At 49.8% G+C, this 22,073-nt stretch overlaps 1 protein-coding gene and 1 long non-coding RNA gene across 8 annotated transcripts in view; one reads left to right on the forward strand and one right to left on the reverse strand.

Moving 5' to 3' along the window:
• Positions 1–2,951: 2,951 nt before the first annotated feature.
• The window catches only part of ATF3 (activating transcription factor 3), a 58,406-nt gene continuing 39,284 nt past the window's right edge, over positions 2,952–22,073 (reverse strand). Inside the window, exons 1-4 of one of the 6 annotated variants that reach the window (XM_015099372.3) lie at positions 15,654–15,847; positions 9,226–9,469; positions 5,800–5,907; positions 2,952–4,403 (exon numbers count right to left, since the gene is read on the reverse strand). In XM_015099372.3, the coding sequence (XP_014954858.1) occupies positions 4,206–4,403; positions 5,800–5,907; positions 9,226–9,465 (546 nt within the window). In that variant the 5' untranslated portion in view covers positions 9,466–9,469; positions 15,654–15,847 and the 3' untranslated portion in view covers positions 2,952–4,205. Of the gene's footprint in view, positions 5,908–9,225; positions 9,470–15,347; positions 15,630–15,653; positions 15,848–17,706; positions 17,787–22,073 lie in introns of those variants that run through there. The other 5 variants (XM_060396719.1, XM_060396722.1, XM_060396717.1 and 2 more) reach the window with 5 other exon arrangements.
• LOC105607667 (uncharacterized) lies at positions 17,435–21,365 on the forward strand. 2 transcript variants are annotated; one of them, XR_009595872.1, is made up of 4 exons: positions 17,435–17,531; positions 18,183–18,711; positions 19,442–19,613; positions 20,824–21,365. It is a non-coding gene; the product is annotated as an uncharacterized LOC105607667 (long non-coding RNA). The 2 variants fall into 2 exon arrangements; XR_009595873.1 differs by lacking the exon at positions 18,183–18,711 and having other exon boundaries at positions 20,824–21,231.

The raw sequence follows: 22,073 nt of genomic DNA on the forward strand, positions 1-22,073 counted from the left end.
ATTAGACACTCTGTCTCACTGCCATTCTCACAGAGCTAATCACAGAATAAGTGATTTCTAAACTGTGACTTGAAAGTTCTGAGAAAGGACCCTGCTCCCATCTCTCTTATCCGAAGTTTGATACAATGCCTGAACTCCCACCTTAGGGAGTCATACCTTGAGGATAAGGGCTATCTTTCCATTAAAATACACACAGATGCCCATCAACAGATGATTGGATAAACAAAATGTAGTCTATCTATGCTGTGGAATACTATTCAGCCAAAGAAAGGAATGAAGTACTGATACATTTTATGACATGGATGAACATTGAAAGAGACATGGATCTCTCAGTGAAAGAGATCACGTATTATAATGATTCTATTTCTACGAGATATCCAGGAAAGAGAAATCCATAGAGACAGATACTAGGTCAGCGGTTCCCTAGGGCTGGAAAGAGGGGAGAATGAGAAGTATTGGATATTTTTTGGGGGGTGATGAAAAGTTCTGGAGCTTGATAGTGGTGATGGTTACATGGTATTGTGAATGCCACTGAACTGTACACTTTAAAATTGCAGTTGTGAATTTCATGTGTATTTTACCACATACACACACACACTTCCGATCAGAAGCTTTATAGTTAAAAAACATAGCTTTCAGCTTTAGAAAGGTCACCTGTGTGATCTTGGGCACACTACTTAACTCTCCACTTCCTCATCTGTAAAATGGGGATAATAGTTGCTGTGAGGATTAAATGAGATAATGTAAAGTATTGAGTAGCATTTCTCAGTAAATGTCAGCTATTATTAACATCAGTCTCAGCTGGCCCTTTAAGCCTCAGTGTGAATTCCTTCCTGACAGCAGGTTTCGGTAAGACAGACAAGATTCTGTGTTTAGAGCCATGGTGAGAACTGAGAAGGATCCTCACTGGGCAAAGCTGGCCTCCTCGGAGGTTTTTCCTCTGGCAAATCCATGAAAACACTACTCCACTGAGAAACTGCTTAAACCCCACCAAAGAGCATGGGATGCAGAAGACAGGAAAAGCTTACTGTGAGTTTGGATTTCAGGTTTATTCAAAGCCTGTGGGAGAAATTAGGATAAAGATGGAAAACAGTTGGCATTTTAGCTTCTGGCAGAAAGTGGAAACTTTGATCCCAGAAACCCTGTCCTGGGCCAGACCCCTTATGGCTCTTATACTCGGAAGCAAGTGTCAGGCCAGATCTCAGGGAAAGACATGGGGACAGGATGAGGGCAAGAGACGGGGCAGGGTGGGCTCTCCATGCCTGGCCAGTGTGACATTACCACCCCTGCAGGTGACGGCCCAAGGAAACGGCCTTGTTAACCAGGCGTCTGACTCCAGCAGAGGTCCCATCCCAATTTATCCTCTCAGAACCCTCACCTCCCCTAGCTGCTGAGTGTGAAACAAGATGAACTAAGCAACTTGATGGTAAATACATATTAACCCTTTTTTTTTAAGTGGAAACATAAACTTGGTGACAGACAACAAAACTATTTTTAATGCATTTGTTCAAAGAACTTACAGTTCCACTGATGATTTACAGTGCGCTTCTCAGATCACTTTTTCTTGCAACAGCCGCCTCCCCCTTCCTTCCGCTCTAATTCATTGCTGTCCGTGGCAGCTTTAAAACTGTCTTGAGTTTCCTAACGGCTGATTGGTGGCACAAGCAGAAGGTTAATGCAAGGAAATTCTTCCTCCTCCAGCAAGATAAAGAAAACAGACTACCTCCTGAAAGAAACAGTGAATGGTACTTCCACCAGATGCTCTGTACAGATTAGGAGCTGCCCCTGAGATGTAGCTAAAACAGCAAAATTAGGATACCTGTGTCTCAGGTGATAGTTTAAAGAAAACAAACATGGGTTCAAAGAAGCAGGCTCCATCCACATGTATGAACAGTCAACAAAGTCAGGATCGCTCTGTAAAACGGCACTGATGACAGAGGAGCCAATTTTTATTGCCAGCCTGTGAGTGTCGGGTGTGTGCACAGGGCAAGAGCAAGGCACCGTGATTCTGTTGGAGACCTAAAGGAATCACATGCTCCAGAGATTCCAGAAAATTAGGTGGACTATTTCCTCTGAATTATCACACCTATCAGAAGACTCTTGAGAGTCCCTTGGACAGCAAAGAGATCCAACCAGTCCATTCTGAAGGAGATCAGCCCTGGGATTTCTTTGGAAGGAATGATGCTAAAGCTGAAACTCCAATACTTTGGCCACCTCATGCGAAGAGTTGACTCACTGGAAAAGACTGTGATGCTGAGAGGGATTGGGGGCAGGAGGAGAAGGGGACGACCCAGGATGAGATGGCTGGATGGCATCACGGACTCGATGGACGTGAGTCTGAGTGAACTTCAGGAGTTGGTGATGGACAGGGAGGCCTGGCATGCTGCGATTCATGGGGTTGCAAAAAGTCGGACACGACTGAGTGACTGAACTGAACTAATCCTGTCTGAAATTATATTCTCTCTTCCTCCCCACCGTCCTTTTCCAAAATTTGAAATGCTTATTTGCAACAGTGAGACACATATTTGGACATTACAAGAAATGTAATTCGAGTGAAGCCTTCACAAAGAGTTCTACCACAGATTGTAAGGTTCAGGTTGAACAACAGGTGTACATTTTAGGCCTTTGAATATAGAGAAACAGGAAGTTCAGGTATTCAGATTTTATATAAAATTTCTATCCTAGTATCCAAAGTCTAAAGGATATACTTGCTGCTGTGTCCTAGTGTTTGTCAATGAGAGATTGAGCATTAAAAGCCAGAAATTGAGGAATAGGATTGAAAGTCAAAAAGCCCACCAAGTGGCACCCCAGATAACAAAGAAGAACACTTGAAGAATAGTCAAAGCTCAAATCACCCCCTACATCACCGTCTCCAAAGGGGAGGGGAGGAGAATGGCCAGAGCTCAAGGACCAACTGCTTTAAAAGAACAGAAACCAGCACCACACTGTAGTTCACCATGTCTTGGTTCCAATATTTATTATATTGACAAGTTAAGAATACTAGGATAAATAAGTAATATTTTCTCTTACAGAAAATTGTAATGATACTACTGAGTAGGATTAAACACTCTGAGGATTTCACAGAAACGTCAGAATTTAAACAGACGGTAGCCAGAGACCTCCTGGCCAGTGTGAGTCGACTTTCTCACAGCTATCAGTGCTCTGGGCCAGATTTCCACAAACATCTGCATGACAGGAACGATGCCATTAACATCTAATAATGCTAAAGCCTAGCATCACCTGGCTTCAAATGCGCGTCCACTGAATGTGGTTTTCAGTTGCAAGAACAGGAAAAGTGGAATATTCTTTGGCTCTTCCCACCTAGAAAAAAATTCCTGACCTAAGTCACTGAGCAGAGACTCCTAAGCCTTTGGAAGCTGGACTCGTGTTTCTGCTTTCTTCCTGTGACCTTATAACTGAGTTTGCAATAGAGGGCCCGCATTAATGCCTGAGAGCCAAGCGGAAGAGGTCTTTTCTGTTGGCACAAAACTGCACTCAGCACTGCCCGGCCCAGTTCTCTCCTGCCAGAGCTGGCAAGCCCTTCTGGCCACCTGAACACTTAGCAAGACACTGCACGTGGTGACAGCCCCCCAGACTCTCAGAAACCAGGTCTGAGCTAAGTCACGAAAAAGTCACAGCGGTGTCGTGTGGCACAAACATCAGTAGAGCACAACGCCTAGTTTTGAAACGAACGCCTTGCACACAGCAACTCCTGTACAGAACAGCGTATTTGCTAGAAAGCACAACCCTGGCCATTGCACAACTTCACGAGATGCCATTCTCACTCCATGTCCCCTACAAGTGACAGTGGCGGCAGCAGCGGAGGAGGTGGCCCCACCCCACCCACCCAAGGTTACAGACACTTCTGCATGGATCCTAATGGTGGAGTCCTGAATTTTGCAGAATCCAGATGCGAGGGAGGCAGGACCCTAACTGGGGGTCATCTGGAGAATCCAAGGATGGCCGGGATGTTAAGGCTTAAATCCTGGAGTGGAGGCAAAAGATGCCCTTGCCCCGGTCCAAAGTCCACTCTGGAGTAGAGTGGAAAGGCCCGGCTGAGTCACGGAGGGCACTCCCACCTTGATGGTTCTTGCCTGCTGGGATTCAAGAGGTGCATAGGAAGTCAGATCTCCAATGGCTTCAGGGTTTCGGATGTAAAAGGAGGATTCGATGAGGACTCCCCAGTTGCCCCATACCACGGCTGCTTAGCTCTGCAATGTTCCCTCCTTTATCTGTTGGATAAAAAGGTTCCTCTCATCTTCCGGAGTCCGCCCGTTCTGAGCCCGAACAATACACGTGGGCCGGTGCAGGTTGAGCATGTATATCAAATGCTGCTTCTCATTCTTGAGCTCCTCAATTTGTGCCTTCAGCTCAGCATTCACACTCTCCAGTTTCTCAGACTCCTGGGGCACAAGCAACAGAGGTATTAGGAAAGGAGCCAAGGGAACTTCCCTGGTGGTCCAGCGGTTAGGACTCTGCTTCCACTGCTGGGGCCCGGGTTCGATCCCTAGTTGGGGAACAAAAGTCCCACAAGCTGCCTGGTGCAGCCAAAAAATAAACAAGGAAAGGAACCAAGGTCCAGTGAGGAAGGGGTGGCCTGCTGGTGGCCCCTGGATGGCAGGGGCAAGGGCTGGAACACATCGGGGCTCATCAAGTAGGGAATGGCCTGCAGGGGAATGCCGTTGGCGCCCTGTTATGAAGCCCCACAAAGCTGGGAGAGCAGCATTAGGTTTGAAAGAGTCCAGAGCCTGGAGAAGCCTTTGAACTCAGAGCTCCTTCAGAGATATCCTTTCCACTCAAGGTGGAGGCAGGTTGTGATCCTCATAGAAATGGAACAGCAGTAGAACCAACCGCAGAGGCCTCCCTTCTAAGAATCAAATAGCCCATAGGCAGGTCGTCTGGACCTGAAAGGACCTTGGGGGCTGGAAAGAAATCCAGACTCAATGGTATTTATAGTCTTATACGTTTATAGTCTGATTTCACTGAGAAGCTCATCTCCACAGAAAGAATGTACGTAGAAATAAACAAAATGTCTTAATTTTCATTGACCCCCCCTGATGCAACCTATGGAACCTGAGACATGTGGAACCCAAGTGAAGACTCTGCCCTGGCCTGTCCTCACTTGGGGAAGGGGACACGGCCGCTGCAAGGACTGCCCCAGAGCCCCGCTCCACCTGCCCGGAGACACCCCTCCCACGGGTGTTTCTCCCTTCCGGAAGGGGAGCCTGTTGAACACAGCTGGGAGCACAGACTCTCAGCTGCGCCAAGGAGAAGGGCTGCAGAGTTAAGAACCAGATAAGAATGCAAAGAAATGTAACCTCTGCCTGCGGGGCAAGGAGATAACTTGTTTGAAGAGGTTAATTAAAGGCTTTTCACAGTGAGCCAAATGAAAGCTGGCAGCTTCCTTTTCTCAGGAAAATGGGCGAGCGAAGCCCCTTGAACTGGACGGACATATCCGACAGCTTGGAAGTGTCTGGACATGTGTGGACTGACTGAGGATGAGTGCGGGCATCAGATGATCCTGTCGTTTTCAATTCACACACCTGCATCTTATACATCCAGAGACATTTATCTTACTATCAGCTTTACTACTTCCTTGTTCTGCAATTGGCATTTCTGCCACCAGCTACCAGGTCCTTCCTGGGAGAGCACTTCTGGGTGGAGTCTTTCAAACTCCTCTCCACATGGGACTGTGAGGTCCGAGGGGCCGGGTGTGAGAGAGGAGACAGGAAGGGTAGGGCGTGAGGTCAGAGGGGCCAGGTGAGAGTGACGGGAGGGGCGAGGCAAACAGGCACTCACTTTCTGCAGGCACTCTGTCTTCTCCTTCTTCTTGTTTCGGCACTTGGCGGCTGCAATCTTATTTCTTTCCCGTCGCCTCTTTTTCCTTTCATCTTCTTCAGGGGCTACCTGTAAAATTCAAGAGGCACAAGCTTAAAGGGAAGCCAGAAATTCAACCCACCTCAAATACACTGCCTTTTATTTCCGGCTAAAACTGACAAACCAGGACAGCCTTGAAGAATCTAGAAGTAAAGCTCTAGACTTTTGCACGAAACCTTAACACACCTGCACATACTCACACATGCATGCACACACACACACTCACACTTAAGAATGAATAACGGAAATCAAAGAACTGTTAAAACTATATTGGCAATACTGGTAAACTAAAATTTTACCTTTAAAAAGCATTTATTTGGATTTTAAAATAGGGGTTTGATACTCAAAGTGATAACTACTGGTAATAACTGTAATCAACTAGAGCAAGAAACAGATTTTGTTCAGTAAGTATGGCCTTTCCTCTAGAATGACCTCAGGAGCATCACCTCGCCACTCACTCCCCTGCCTCTCTTATTCATATTCTATCCATTGCCATCATCACCTGGAGCATCATCATAGCACCTCCTTCCTAAATTCAGAGGAAGCCCACGCAACTCCTAGAGAACAGGGACCCAAGCCTATTCCTCAATCAAAGAGGCATCATCAGCCCATGGCTTGGTGCCACCTGTGGGTGGAGAACTAGAACCATCCATTGACTCATCCAACAAGTATTGATGATATTGATCTCTCCCTCTGAGCCCCACCCTGAGTCAGCCCTGGGATCCTCGGAGATCCGGCCTGGGTCTGGCTTTAGGATCTGGTCATCCATGGACGATCACTCTGACTTTATCTGAGGACTGATGGGGAATCAGCAAGTCCAGTTGCTGGACTGACTCAGAGACTGGAGTCCAGCTGGAGTGAACTCACACAGGGCAGAGTGGGTGACGGTTTAGGCCACTAATGTCAGGCCTCCATGTCACTTGTCACTGCTCCAGACAGCTGGAAAGGGCATGGGAGCCCCACCTCAAACGGAAGAGATCTTGGACCACCATGATCACCTCATATCTGACTCTGGGTTAGATGACACTGACTTAGCTTAGGCTGAGACGAAGGCTTCAGAACATAGGGAAACCAAGCCCAAGGGGGAAACACAATGAGAGGCACTTCTACCCTTTATGTCTTAGATCCTAGAACCACAGGCAGATGCTGGGTTTAGACTAAACTGCCTGTGAATCTCAGCTCCACCACCTATCAGGTATGAGCCCTTGTGCAAATTATTACGCTCTTCTGAGTTTCAGTTTCCTCACTTGTAAAATGGGATCAATCATCTTACCTACCTCATAGGGTTGTGATGAGGGTCAAATTAATGTCAATAAAGTCCCCTGCATAAGGTTTAACTTATGGTCAGTGGTATGGAAGGCTTCAGTTATCATCAGTAACTTCATCACAGATTTCTTCATCAAGAAATCAGCAACTCTAGTGTTTCCTTTGCAACTAGCTCTGCAGATATTTTTGTAGAGGAAGGATTCAAAGTTTTCTCATAAGAGGAAGTACTTGAAAGTAGAGCAAATCTCAAGAGTCACACACTGTCAGGCACGGAGAAGCCTTTCTAAGGGCCATGTAGTTCAACCCCTTCACTTTTTAAAAAGAATGTATTTATTAATTTATTTTTGGATGTGCTGGGTCTTTGTTGCTGCAGGTGGGCTTTCTCTAGTTGCAGAGAGCAGGGGTTACTGTTTGTTGCAGTGTGTAGGCTACTCTTGTTGCAGAGCAGGGGCTCCAGGCACTCAGCTTACGAGTCTAGTTGCTCCACGACATGTGGGATCCTCCCAGGCCAGGGATCGAACTCGTGTCCCCTGCATTGGCAGGTGACTTCCTAACCACTAGACCACCAGGCAAGTCCCAATCCCCTCACTTTATGGACATGGAACTAAGGCAAAGAGTGGCCAAGAGTATTGTGCTCAAGGAGGACCAGGAGTCACCAGCTCATGGCGACCAGACTAGCAGGCTGCAAAACCGGATGTAAACCCAGGCGTGTGTCTCCTTATCCCACACCCTCTCTGGGTCACAGCTGTCTCGTCACCCCAGGCTGCCTTCGCAGAGGGGGCCGAGACCTGGGGAGGAGGCTCGCACTGCCCAGACACAAAGGATGCCCACAGGGTTGTGAATTACAGTCACCACTAAGGAGACCAGACCACTCAATTAGACCATTAGGTGCATCCTCTTCCCTATAGAAAAGTCTACTTGTTAAACTGATCAAAGATCAGAAGATCACTGGATGAACACAGAAGCAGAGTGGATGAGTGGCTTTAAGGAATGTTTCCATGAAGCAAGAGGCCTGCTTCTTCCTCAGAAGAGCCCTCCACACATCCTTCTGAAATGCTTTCCTTCTTTCCATGGGCCCCACTACTTCCAGGCTATCCTGTTATCTCAAGGTATTTTTCTAAATTAATTTTTTGTTGGAGTATAGCTGCTTCTGTTATTTCAAGATATTTAATTAGAAAAAAATTGTTTTTAAATTTTTTCCTTGAGGGTCCCATGTTTCACCGTACACTGTCCAGTGTTGGACTGGGCACCAATGACTTCCTCTGACATTAATTAGGGTACAGCCAATGTCCCTAATGATGTCTTATGAATACAGCATCATATAGCATCATCCTGCCTACCATTCACTGGATGCTAACTCTCAGCCAGGCCCTCTGTTAGACTCTTAACAAATGCCATCTTATTTAACCCCTTGGATCATTTCTACGGAAGACATTATTACCCCTTCCACCCTCCTTTTTAGAATCATAAAAGACCCCCCCTCCCCAACTTCCTTTTGAGCTCAGTTCTTTTCTGGCTAAGTCTACTACCTCTTGCCCAAAGGCAGTGATCATGCCAGATAAGTGAGTCAGAAACACTCCTATCTTGCATCCAGCAGGGCAAGGCCAACAGAGCAGTGGAGAACTCAGCTCTGAAGTCCTTGAGAGCCCCCCAGCATCGCCAGCAACCACCTCTCAAACTTCTCAGCATGCCTATTACTCCAGGCATCTTATAAAAGGTTGCCAAGTGGAGAACTGCACAGGTGCCAGAGACAGAAGTGAACGTTGGTCAGAATCTGTACCAAGGCAGTGAGCATGGCTGGCTGGTCCTTGTTCCACAGTCTGGGTTCTTACGGTGTTGAAAACCATCACCGCACTCTCTGCTTCTTCAGAACAACTGGGCACAGAAGGTAATCTCGTACGGATTCATGGCTTTCCATACCCTCCACACTCTGGTGGCTTCCAACACTATCTCTATCCCTGACTCTCCTCTAAACTCCAGACCCAATATCCAACCGTGACCCCCTGCCTACAGCATGCCTGGCACAGGCGAGCTGTGCAACAAGTAAGCACAGGAAGAACGGCCGCCGCTGGGAGGACCCACCTCGGCTTTGGTGACTGACATCTCGAGGGGCCTGCCGCTGACGGTGACGGAGTCCAGCGCCGAGGACATCCGGTGGCAGAGGTGCTTGTTCTGGATGGCGAACCTCAGCTCTTCCTTGACAAAGGGTGTCAGGTTAGCAAAATCCTCAAACACCAGTGACCCAGGAGGGGACAGGCAGGGGACGATGGCAGAGGCACTGACTTCCGAGGCAGAGACCTGGCCTGGGTGTTGAAGCATCATTTTGCTGAAAAGACACATGGAAACCCAAACTACTTCAGGGATCTGGGGGCTCAGGATCAAGTCCCCCCACTCTCACCCCCGCACCTGAGACCTCCAATACCCAAGTCCCACCTCCCCACCTCCAGAGGAAGATCCCATCAGCCCTCGGGCTTCTGCTTTGTTTTCATTTTGTGCCATCCTGTCTTAAGTAAAACAGGTTCTTAAAAAACCCAGCTCAGTGATGTGGATAAAATGCTTGGTTGAAGTTTATAAAGGGTGGTGTTTCAGGCTATTCTGAATTCACAGGAGCTATTAGCGTTGGCTGGTGTGCATATATGCAAATATAGCCTCAAACAGTCCTGAAAGAGGAAGAGCATTAAAAAAAAAAATCAGAGACTCTTATGTAACCCCATCTGCAGTCTCTTTTATAAAAGAAACTCGGAGGGTATCTGAAACCAAGTAGAATCTATCTGTGAGTGGTAAGTAAAAGCAAGGAGTGGGGACCCTTGAGTTTAGGAAATCTATCTTGGAAGCCTCTCCCTTGGGAAGTCGGATCTGAGTCAGTCAGAGTAAGGACAGTCACGGTCGCAGGTGGGTTTCTTCACCCTAGTTTAAGAGGAACTGGGTGTGGGAATTCAGGTCACCCCTCAAGGTTAAGGTTGGTGAAGCAAAAGACCTCAGAGTAAAGAAAAGTGAGGCGTGCAGAATGTGGATTTTTTTTTTGAGGAAGTATTCACCCCTGTGATGGTTGGAGGGGCGTGGACTGGGGACACAGGAGGCTGGGACTGGACCTGGCATTAGGGAGAGGTGTGAGACCTGAGCTCAGCCTCCATCTGACAATCATCAGGGAGCTCCTGCCGCACCAGCGCAGAGTCCCGCTGTGGATCTTTCCAGAACCTGACCCTGGCTCTGGCTGCTCCCAATGCCTGCCGATCGCTGGAGACCATCTGATTGAATATATGAAATTGGTGAGAGGCGGTCAAATCAAATGGCCTCTGAGGTCCCATCTATCTCCATCATTCTACAGCCCAGGGAGCCCCAAGGGAAAAGGTGCGGGGAGTGGGCAGAAATAATAATGGTTCCACGGTTCCAGTTTGGAACAGCCCTCTGTAAATCTCTCCCTGCCCTATACTCCCTCCAGGAGTGACCAAGCCCCTCATCCCTGCAGTCACTTCTCCAGGGGCAATGAATGTGGGAACTGTCAGGGTGGGCGGTCCTCTTGGAGTACCCCTCTCTGTGTGGGAAGCTGCGCTCAGTAGCTACATCCCACCAGACGAGAAGCCCTTTGGCAAGCTGCTAACGTTTCACAAGTGCCTCCCTCATACCAGAAACCTCACTTCACCTTCATGAGAACCCACTTAGGTCCCAGTCCCACTGCAGAGATGAGGGGACTAACATTTAGACAAGCTAAATAATTTGGCCAAAGTCACAGAGCTAGTAGGCGGCAGCGTCAGGATTTAGAATGAAGTCTGACTCCGAGACTCATGCCCCCACTTTACAGAATATAGAATATGATTCTCTACGTTACAAAAGCAAATAAAAAGCCAGAGCACAGTTTTCTTGGTGGTTAGGAGCAGGTGTGGGGAGGGGGTGAGGGCCCTGGAGCTGAAGGGACAGACAAGGAGACGAAACAAAGGGCTATGGAAAGCTTGAGATGAGTTGCTGAGCTTTCTCTGCCTGGGTGCACACCCGGGCTGCCCCCACATTCAGGGAGTATGTGTTAGGGCATCTTTTATCCACAAAATTCCCAGACTGGGGTCAGAATGTCAAGACTAGAGGCCCATTTCCTCCTCTGTCATCATCATACCTCCCAGAGCCTTCTCTCTCCCCTGCGAGAAAGAAGGCTAATAACAATCACCCTGTTTTCCCAGAGAATTGAGCAAGGCGTTGACGAAAGAATGCCTGAATATGCCCTGGAAAAACATACTACAACTAGGAAATATGTTATCACCGGGCCTCCCAGGGATCTTGCCAGCCCAGGGCTGACTCTGAGGGGGTCCAGGTAGACGGGTGGCTCGTCACTCTCTCTGATCTCAAACACTTAATGAATAGAACGCTCTGACCTCTACATCCCCCAGTGGATCCAAGATCCACTGATGGAGGCAAGAATTCCAGGTCAACAAACACCACCATTGCCGACTATTCAAAGAAACCCAGGAAATGTATGAATTGACTAATTCTCTCCCCAAAGCCATATGTCATGAATCAGAACTGATGCTTACCTATCAATTTAATCCCATAATCTTAGGATGTTGGGAGGAGACTTTTCTGGCAGGTGTTAAACTCTCTGAGAAGCCAGCTTTCCAAAGCCAGAAAGACTTAAGAGCCTCCCAGGCATTTGTGTTTTCCCTACCTTTCCAACTTTATTAAAAGCCCAATAGTTCAGGAATGGAATTCAGAGCTACCACTGGGCTGGCCTTTGTCTGGAGGACTGCACGGCTGGCACAGAGGCAGTTTGAATTCCACTGCAGTTGAATGTAGTTCCATTTCACCTCCCAAGTTTATTAATGAGCTTTCAGGGCTTGGCATCTGCTCTTTGGGATTTTTTTCTCCCCTTCTTAGTGTAAAGTCAGCAGTCCTGATGAAAGAAATGGAAGAATGCCAGTGGTATGCAATGTTTTATGAAAAGCATTGGGTGGGCTTACTTGAAGATGCAGACTGGTTGTGAAAATGTTTAAAATCTTTTCAGAAAGTAAAGCAATGGTATCTGTAGAGATTTGGGCTATTCCTGCACTCGGCTCATCTTCAGTTTCTTGAGATACTTTCTTTCAGCGTCCTATCTTTTGCCTTTTCATACTGTTCACGGGGTTCTCAAGGCGAGAATATTGACGTGGTTTGCCATTCCCTTCTCCAGTGGACCACGTTTTGTCAGAACTCTCCACCATGACCTGTCTGTCTTGGGTGGCCCTGATGCTGGGAAAGATTGAAGGTGGGAGGAGAAGGGGACAACAGAGGATGAGATGGTTGGATGGCATCACCGACATGAGTTTGAGTAAACTCTGAGAGTTGGTGATGGACAGGGAAGCCTGGCGTGCTGCAGTCCATGGGGGTCACAAACAGTTGGACACGACTGAGCGACTGACCTGAACTGAGATACTTTCTCGTTATTTGTTGCCTCGTTCTCTTAAAAGTGTGATAAGCCTAGACTCAAGGCTGTGTCCCTGAGAAGAAAAATGAAGGTAAAACTTCGGTTTTTCAGAAAGTTGAGACCCTTGACTATCTCCATTTGGAGAAAAACATTTCAGAGGATTTTCTGAGCTGACTTTCTATATTGATCTTAAAATTGTCCAGACTTGTTACAAAGAACCTGCATTTGGCTTCTGCATCATTATCTCTAGTCAAAAATCGTGTCATATCATCAGTAGTTTCATCATTTTCAAGAAAGTGAAACTTTACTCATCTACGTCTCTAACTGGAAATCCAGCTCCCAGATTTTATTTCCTAGTAGCTGCTACTACATTGAATTTTCACTTTTAATTTTCATCTTTTTTCCACTAAGCACTACTTGTAAAACATAGTAGAGAGCCAGTTCTTTCACTGACTTCCGATCTTGGTCTTTCTCCTAGCCCACTGGAGGTAGGTTCACAGACACTCCAGTTGTAGGTGGAAGACTAGGCATCAGGACAGAGACGATGCTTGCAGGCCTACCTACTACCACTCACGCGCTGCGCTCTCAGGGATATGCTTCCTGGGCCTCAGTCACCTTGTCTGTAAAAGAGAGACCAGTACTGCCTGCCCCAGTCCCTTCACAGGGCTGTCAGGAAGATCAAACACGAAGGTGGATTTACACACATCCTGGAAAGCCATTGTTACTGTGATGTGATCCACTTTCCCTCATTTCAGGGGGGTGGGGGTGGGGGCTCATAAAGTTCCTGTTAATGAAATTAGGTCCTATTAATCAGAAGTTAACCGGAGCCCTCAAGACACTCAGCTCAGTCACAGCTTCTTTCGCACTCTGATTGACCTCAGGGCTCTTGACAGATCATTTCCACCCCACTCTTTGCTGGCACCAGCTCGTCTCCACTGGTCTTAAGTACTTGAGAAATAGCCAGCTCTCACACATGAAGCCATTTCTGGTTTCTGTGGTGTCCTGGCTGCATACTTCCTCCTTCCCGGGCCGAGTAACACTTGGAACCACGGACCCTGTCCCCTGCCCAGCCCAACTGAAAAAGGAGGAAATCATGAGCTCTGTACAATGGGATAGAACACCCAAAACCAGAGTCATTTAGGTCAGATCTTCATTTTGCAACTGAGTAAAATGGGGTCCAGAAAGGTAAAGTGACTTGCCCAAGGTCACCATAAAGTTGGTGAATGGCCCAGCCCAGGCCAAGCTGTTGACCACACACCTGCTGTTCATTTTGCTCCATTCCCAAGAAGGCAAACGGAAAAGAGAGCCAATGGCCAGGTAGATGAATGGTCAACAGTCCAGGGAGCCTGTGCCCACCAGAGAGGAGGCTTTGATAGGATTAAAACAGGGAAGGAGTATGGGGGGGGCGGGGAGGAAAGAATAATGGAGGGAAAAGACCAAGGGGAGAGAGAGAATGGTGGGGTTAAGACAAGAAGAATCCAGAGGCTGCCACAGGTGCTGGGTGCTGTATTTTATTTACACCCTGCGCCTGGAGTGCTTCCTGCAGCACTGTCTCTGAAACTATTTAGACAGTAACAACTGCAACCCACCCTGGTCTTCATTCAGATAATCCTTACAGCAACAGCTTACCTGTTGCAGTGTTATTCTACAACAAATAGGAACTGCCAAACAAGGGGACAGTCATACCAATTTCTCCTTCATTCAAACTGAAAGACTGGGAGGCCCCCAAACATATGCGACTGTCACCCACACTGAAATAGATGCATTCAGAGGGCACCCACATTTTCTAGTGCCCAATTTATTTTTTTTTTCTGGCTCTATTAAGGGGTGAGCAGCTCCTTCATAGGAAAGGCAGCCTACTGTGATTTGGTAATTAAATTAGGGGAAAGGAAACGGTTAGAAGGAAAGGAAGTAATTTGATGAGATGAAAATGGCGGGGCGGGGGGGGGGGGGCGGTGGGAGCAGAGAAGGAGAACCATCCACTGGAAAGCACCTTGGGAAGGGAAGAGATGCCCCGTACAGAAGTCCCTTTCCCCTCACTGCCTCAGAGGTCGGCCAGCGACATCCAAGCCCCCTCATTCAAGTCCCCTCCTAGGTCGCTTTTCTTTTAGTTAACACCACTCTAGAATCTGAAAACCTTTGTCCAGAAAGGACCGTAATGGTTATCCGGTCTAACCAGCGTCTTGTGCTTGCAAACAGGCGGAGCGGCCAGGGATGCTGAGGCTCCAAGCCACTAAGGGCAGTGAAAGTTTCAGGGTGCCGGCTCGGCTCCCTGGATCACAGATCCTGTCGCTCAAAGATCTCAACTGGCTTCGCACTCTCGCTCCTCCCCCCCACCCCCCGCCACAACGGTGGGTCTCTCAGGATGAAAAGCAGAGAAATCCGCGAGCCGCCCGCCAGAGGAAGAGCCCAGAACTGGAGTCACAGGTACGAGAGAAAAGCGTGTGAGAAACTTGGGACAAGTAGTCTCCGGCACCTGTCCCCGGTGCTCTCTCTCCGCCTTCTGCCCCAGGGCAGCGATAGGAGCGCGCGCCACGGCTTAAAACTTTTCCTAACTTTAGCCTCCGGCTACCCGCGCAGTCCTGCCGCCCCGCGCTCCGGGGTGGGCAGGGCGACCCCCAGCGGCCGCGCCCGCGACCCCGGCTCGCCCATTCCTTCCCCATTCATTCCGTTCCGCCCCTGCGGCAGCCGCTCCGCGAGCCCCGGCCTCCGTGCGTCTCGGGAAAGCTGGGCTCGGGAGTAGCAAGTGCCGGCGCACCGAGCCAGGGATGGAGCCGGCTGGCGAGCCCGATTGGCTCGGCCACTGAGTACTCACCGATCTGAGCACCTCGATCGCCCCCGGGGAGTAAGTAAACGAGAGGGCGGCGAGGAGCTGTGCTCCGACGCCAGCGGACGACCTCTCAGTTGCCAGGAACGTTTCGCGCCCCAAATCAAAAGAGAAAGTTCTTTGCGAGAAAGTTTCTAAAGCGCGGAAGAGCAGCGGTGGTTGGGAGAGAGATTCAGCCAGAGTTCTTTCCAAGCTGGAGGCTGCGGCGCAAGTGCCGGGGGAGTGGGCGCGGGGGTCGGGGACTGGTTACTAGATGGGCGCAAAGATAAAGCAAGCCACCCTCGCCGCGCTCACCTCCTGTATCCACTCGGGGCGGCCAGGGTCCGGAGGGCGGGCAGGGTCGGGGTGGGGTCGGGCTGGCTGGCTGGCTGCGGGGTCGGATGGCGAGCACAGAGGGGCTCACGACCGGCGCGCGGGCTGGCGGGTCCGCTGGGACGGCGGCGCAGGGTGAGCGCTGTGCGGTGCGCGCCTCTCTGCGTGCGACTGTGGCTGGCAGCGCGTTGCATCACCCGTTTTATAGCCCTCGGGCTGGCGGCGCGCCCAATACTCTGGGTTACCAATCCCAGGCTGACGTAATGCTATTAATAGCTTCCCCGGCGAACCAGCAGAACTAGGCTGGGCCGGAGGACGGGAGGGGTGAGCGGGGGGCGGGGGGGAGGGGCCAACGAGGAGGAGGGGAGAAGGGGCACCGGTGATGCAAGCTCGGGGAGGAGCCGGCCGCGGCGAGTTCTCCTGGGACGCACGCACCCGCCCGCCCTCTCGCTCCATATCAGGACCGGAGCCGCCCGGGCTGGCCGCCAGATGTGCGTACTCCAGGCATGAGCCAATGGTGCCCAAGCCAGCGGCATGACTCCACCGCGCTGGCATCTCTCCCTCCGCTAGGCTGGGGAGGTGGGGGGTGGGGGGGGGCGGTGAGGTTGGAGAGGTGGGTCCTGGACGCTGCCCAGACTAGGTGAGACTGGGAAGCTAGAAACGACCTTTCTCTAAAATGCGTGGTCATTTTCTGGAGCTTCGGGAAAGTACACCCACCCTCCTCTTCCGCTTCCCCGTCGAAAGCCTCCTTTTCAAGTAGGGGACGGGGTACGAAGAGGAGTGTCATTTCCCCAGTGTGGAAGAAGAGCTCAGAGGCACCCTACGGTGAATCCACACCGTTACCGCCGGGGGCGACCTCTGCGGCCGGGACCGTGAGAAGACTTGTCAGCGATCGGCGGGCACGGTGCGCCCACGCCCGGGGCTCGCGCACATCCCACGTGGGCGCACACGCGGAACCGCCTCCCGGCGGCTTGGGAACCCGACGCTGAGGCCAGGGCGAGCGGCAGGGAGATATTTTTTTTTTTTTAACAGCCACAAAGCGTTTGAAATTGACAGTGAAACGAACAAGCCAGTGAAAAGATGAGCGACCTGGAAAAATCAGAGTCAACTCAGAGAAGGGCTAAAAGTAAGGTTGAAGCCTAGAGACTAGAAGGAGAAGTAAAGAGAAGGTGCTTTGGTCTCCGCGGGCCGGGCCGGGCGCGGGTCGCCCGGCTTTCTGGCAATGTTGCTGGAAAATACACCTTCGGCTTTCGCGTGTTTTACTGCGCCCAGAGAGGATCGCGCGGGGACGGGACCGCCGGGGCTGGAGACGCATTAACCGCATAGCAAATTAGGCCCCGTAGCAGAAATCCTTTTCTCCCTAAAGTCGGGGCGGGGGGCGGGATCTCGCGGCCCAGACTCGAGCCGAGTCTTCATTAGAACTGGATCTGAATCTTAAAATCGAGCTTCCAGTTCTGATTCCCCGAGCCCAGCTGTCTAGGACCAGAGACCTTCTCAACTGCTCATGGACGAATGTGGGTGGACGCGACTGTGGCCAGCTCTGGTTGGCACCTGTGGGAGAGGGAGACCCGCGCGCCCGTGGGGTTGAGGGGTACCTGCTTCCACCTGCCTTTAGACAGAGAGACGGTCCAGGGTTCTAGTGTGGCAATTTGGGCTAGGAACTAAAAGGCTCTGGGAGCCCAGATCTCTCCCACAGCCCCGCCCCACTCGGCTGTTAACAGCCGTCAAGGAAGGGCCTCTCTGTGTCTGTCTCCCTCTCTTACACACACAGTCCCGCACCCTCGAGGGCTCGGCCCGTCTCCCCGGCCTCTCCGATTGCCCAGCGGCCTGGGATAGATACCCTCAGAGCTATAGGTAAAGGTGAGTCCCCAGCACCCTGATTCCCCTCCCCAGAACCCGAGCCTCATCGGGACACACACCCGCCCCACAAGCTTCGGGGCCCAGGACCCCGCGGAGAGCGGCCTTGGAAGTCATCCCGCACCCAACTCCCACCCCACCCTCGCCCCCGGCCCGTCGGGTAGCCTGGAGGTCCTACGCAGGGTCCTAGAGGATGCCGCCGAGGACCTCAGCGAATCTCCAGCGAAGTCGCGCGGGAAGCGTGGGGCCGTTGTTTTTGCTTTACTTTTCACCCTGGTAACGGACTTCCGGGCCCCACCTCCACGTCCCCACACCTCCACCCCTCTTCACCCGCCCTCCTGCCCACGCACCGGCAGGTAGACCCGGGGCAGCCAGGTAAACCCCGGGCGTGTCCTAACAACCCGTAGAACACCGCGAGAGCAGGAGGAAGGGCGTTTGCAAATTTGCATGGAAGTTATTTGAGCGTCTCTACATACCTTTTCTAGCTGCTCGTCCACTGCCCTCGAGTAAACGCCACCCTTATAAAGCGAAACAAGGAGATGGGGGAGAACACGTGAAGGCTACCCGCTCCCCCCCGTCCCCCACCACTAGTTTTTTTTTTCCCCTTTGTGAAATGCCTACAGGAATCTTTAACCGGTTTACATTTTAAACTAGGAATCCATTAATACACCCAAGCCAGATTTGTGGAGGTTTATGTCCTGTCGTTAAAAGGAAATTCAGCTTGGAGCATAGGTAAGCAAACAGCCAGACCAGCCTCCGCAACAACAATACCACAGAAGGGTAATTAAGCCAGAGAAATCCACAACCCCTGGTCGGTTTATTTTTTATTACCATGGAACCTCCCGCTTCCCTCGTTAGCCTGCTTCATTCTAGTAAGTCTTGGTTCTGAATACCCAAGTCACACCTGGGTAGAAACGCTGTCAGCTGTTCGCAGAAGTCTGAGCGTCGCCCTCCCACGGAAACTTGAAAAGCGATAAGAATCTTGACAGAGAAGTCAGTCCACCCCCTTGTGAATGAAGCTCTTATCCAAGGAAAACAAAAACGACTGCTGCGTGCCTCCCTGCCCCCAGCCCCCAGGAGGACTGTGAAACCTGCCTGGTCGGAGAGAGACACCGGGAAAGAGCCGGAGAAGGGGACAGCCCCAGGTTGTGTGACCCGGTGGGATGATCGATCCCTGAGTTCGGTGCGTCCTCAATTCACCCTAACTTTGAACCCCAACCCGTGTATCATCTAGGGGAGGGGCAGGAGAGGATTCCCAGACCACAGAGCCTCTCTGCACAAGGCAAAGAATGCCTGTCCCCTCCCTGAGAAGGAAGCCTGGGTAGAGTTATTTCAGGGGTTAATCCTCAATGAAAGAGGGTTAAGCAGAGACTTGAATACTGCTGAGGTTTTACGCTGGAGAAAATGCCTGGGGAATCCACATTCAGAACCAGCCCCAGTATGTTTTGCTGAGTGAGATAAGAATTGGAAACTTCATGTTGGGGCAAGTGCAAAAGGAAAGGGAAAAAGTTAAAAGGGGAGGGGATGGAACTAGGCAGCTAAAAACAGCCCACTGTGGCAACCGAATCTAAACATCAAAACATTGCAGGGAGCCAAAAGAGAGGGGGGAATAAAAGTTCAAGAGATATTTAAAGGTTTTAGCCCTTTCTTTAGTCCAGGGAATAGTCCCTTCCCACTCCTTCCCCCACCCTCCATTATTCTTCTTCAAACCTCCGGATTATATCTGCTCGCAGCTCTAGAGAGCCAAGTGAAACGCCAGGGAAAGAGCACTTGGAGCCCGCTCCTGCTGGCCCAGCCGACTTCTGCACCTCAGGAAGGGAATTCTGTTCTTCTCTCTTCTGCTTTCCAAAAACCCACACTTTTTATCAAGTGGATTTGCATGGGGGATTACTAATATGAGTCTTCTCCCTCAGGAAACACGAAGAGGCAGCATATCGAGGACTCTGAAATGTGGCAGGTGGCGCTTTGATTAGGGATTCAGCCTATCTTGTGACATTCTTCAGCTGTGTCATCTTGGATAAGTCATTTCACTCTCTGCCTAAGTTTCCTCAGCTGAAAAATGGCCCTCATAATGGCATTTAACATGTAAGGATTCCCTGAGGATGGGACACACAGCCAGTCTTCAGTAGGGGTATCATTAATTACCAATCAAGGGAGGCATTCTGGGGAAACCCGAGTCCCAGAGCCCATTCTGTCTCCCTGTGGTACTCAATCGCTTCACTCGTGTCTGAGTCTTTGCGGCCCTGTGGGCTGTAGCCCGCCAGGTTCCTCTGTCCATGGGATTCTGCAGGTAAGAGTACTGGAGTGGGTGGCCATACCCTCCTCCAGGAGATCTTCCCGACCCAGGGATCGAACCCAGGTCTCAACATTGCAGGTGGATTCTTTCACCATCTGAGCTACCAGAGAAGCTCAAGATTTCTGGAGAGGGTAGCCTATGCTATGCCTTCTCCAGAGTATCTTCCCGACCCAGGAATTGAAGTGGGGTCTCCTGCCTTGCAGGCAGATTCTTTACCAGTTGAGCTACTAGGGAAGCCCTTCTGTCTGCCTGGTCAGTGGCAGAATTGTGGATGAAGTTGAGCTACATCCAGGAAATGACCATCTTCAGGGGAGCGGGGATAGGACACCACAAAGAAAACAATGAGAGCAATCCCCATTTTCCATCCACACATTTTCCTTCCTTTCTCCTCCTCTTCCTTCTTCTCTCTCTTAACATTTCTAAGGAGTATTTCCAAAGAGTTTTACCCATGAGCTTGGTGCCTTGCTAGGTAGGAGGGGCTGTGAGAGGAGTACCCAAGGCAGAGATTGCCTCTTTGGGGACCTTCTGGTGTGCCATAGACATCCACTTTGGACCACAGGACCAAAGCCTAAGTATCAGCTTTTTGCACCTGAGTGGGGATCCTGGAGCCCCAGAACACCTGAGTCCCCGAAGTCAAGGGATTATCAGGACTTGGGAGACCTGGGACCCAGTTGAAATTTCCCCTCCAGCCAATGGCGTGACTTAGTGCAAGCCATAAACACTTCCTCCATGTTCTGGTCTGTAAAATTTATTTCATATTTATTATCAGCTGAAGGAGGAAATGGCAACCCGCTGCAGTATTCTTGCCTGGAGAATCCCAGGGACAGAGGAGCCTGGTGGGTTACAGTCTATGGGGTAGCACAGAGTCGGACATGACTGAAGCGACTTAACACACACTCATTGACTCTTTAATATTGACTCCCTCCAAACTGTTGCAAGAAGCAGTGAGATAGGGCTTTTCTGGTGACACAATGGTAAATAATCCTCTTACCAATGCAGGAGACACGGGTTTGACCCCTGGGCCAGGAAGATCCCACGTGCCGCAGGACAGCTGAGCCCATGTGCTGCGGCTACTGAAGCCCGGATGCTCTAGAGCCTGTGCTTCGCAATCACAGAAGGCATTGCAATGAGAAGCCCTTGCACCTCAACTGGAGAACAGCCCCTCTTGCCACAACTAGAGAGAAGACCGCACAGCAATGAAGACCCAGCACAGCCAAGAGTAAATAAATACACATTTTACAAAAGAAGCAGTGAGATAATAGCTGTGAAGGTCATTTGAAAACAATTTTAAAAATTGTACTTTTAAAGATTCCTTTGGAGGATTTAGTATAATTTTTTTTAATCATTGTGAAAATTTGGGAAATGAGCAACAGAAAAAGATTACCCATCATTTCAGCATTATTAGCATTTTGGTGTGTTTCTGGTCTTCTTTCTCATGCCTATGATTTTTAAAAACAGAATTGTGATTGGGATTGCAAGCAATGTTGAAATTTGCTCTTTTGCTTATTACTCTGAATTGAATATGGTCCTTATTACCATAATTATTTCTTTTCAAAAGTGTTGTTCATTTTATTGTGAAATGTAGCACATATACAGATGATTATAGAACATATGTACTTATTTTAATAGTAAAACTTCAAGGACCTATCATTTGAGTAAAGAAGTAGCCCACCAGATCAAGTCCTTAGAAGCCCCCATGCCACCATTCCTGATTACGCCTGCCTCTCTCTACCTCCCAGAGGTCACTGCTGTCTTGTTACCATAATGGTAACTCTTGTTAACTATAGTTTTTAATGGCTGGTAGTGGTGATATGATTTATTTAGTCATTCCTCTACCTTTAGCAGAGTGCTGCTAGAGTGCTGTACACATTTAGCAGTAGATTTAAATCTTTATTACGGGGAGAGGTGTCAGATTCCATCATTGTCCAGGTTGCTTGCACGGAGTTAGAGAAGGGTCTTCATTTCTATCTTAAGTGCTACACGGGGCGTAGTGGAAGATGGGAGGATCCCGAATGATCGTGATTACCAGTGCATTTTTCTTGGTTCTTAAGTATCCAAACAAAAAACTCCCACAGGAACTTTTCCCATGGAGCATCTCCTTTAATCCTTCCATTCACTACTTTGGGCTTCCCAGGTGGTACTCGTGGTAAAGAACCCAGCTGCCAATGCAGGAGACGTAAAAGACGCAGGTTCAATCCCTGGGTTGGGAAGATCCCTTGGAGGATGGCATGGCAACCCACTCCAGTATT

The sequence above is a fragment of the Ovis aries genome, chromosome 12 (genome assembly GCF_016772045.2).
Source record: "Ovis aries strain OAR_USU_Benz2616 breed Rambouillet chromosome 12, ARS-UI_Ramb_v3.0, whole genome shotgun sequence".
NCBI lineage: Eukaryota > Metazoa > Chordata > Mammalia > Artiodactyla > Bovidae > Ovis > Ovis aries.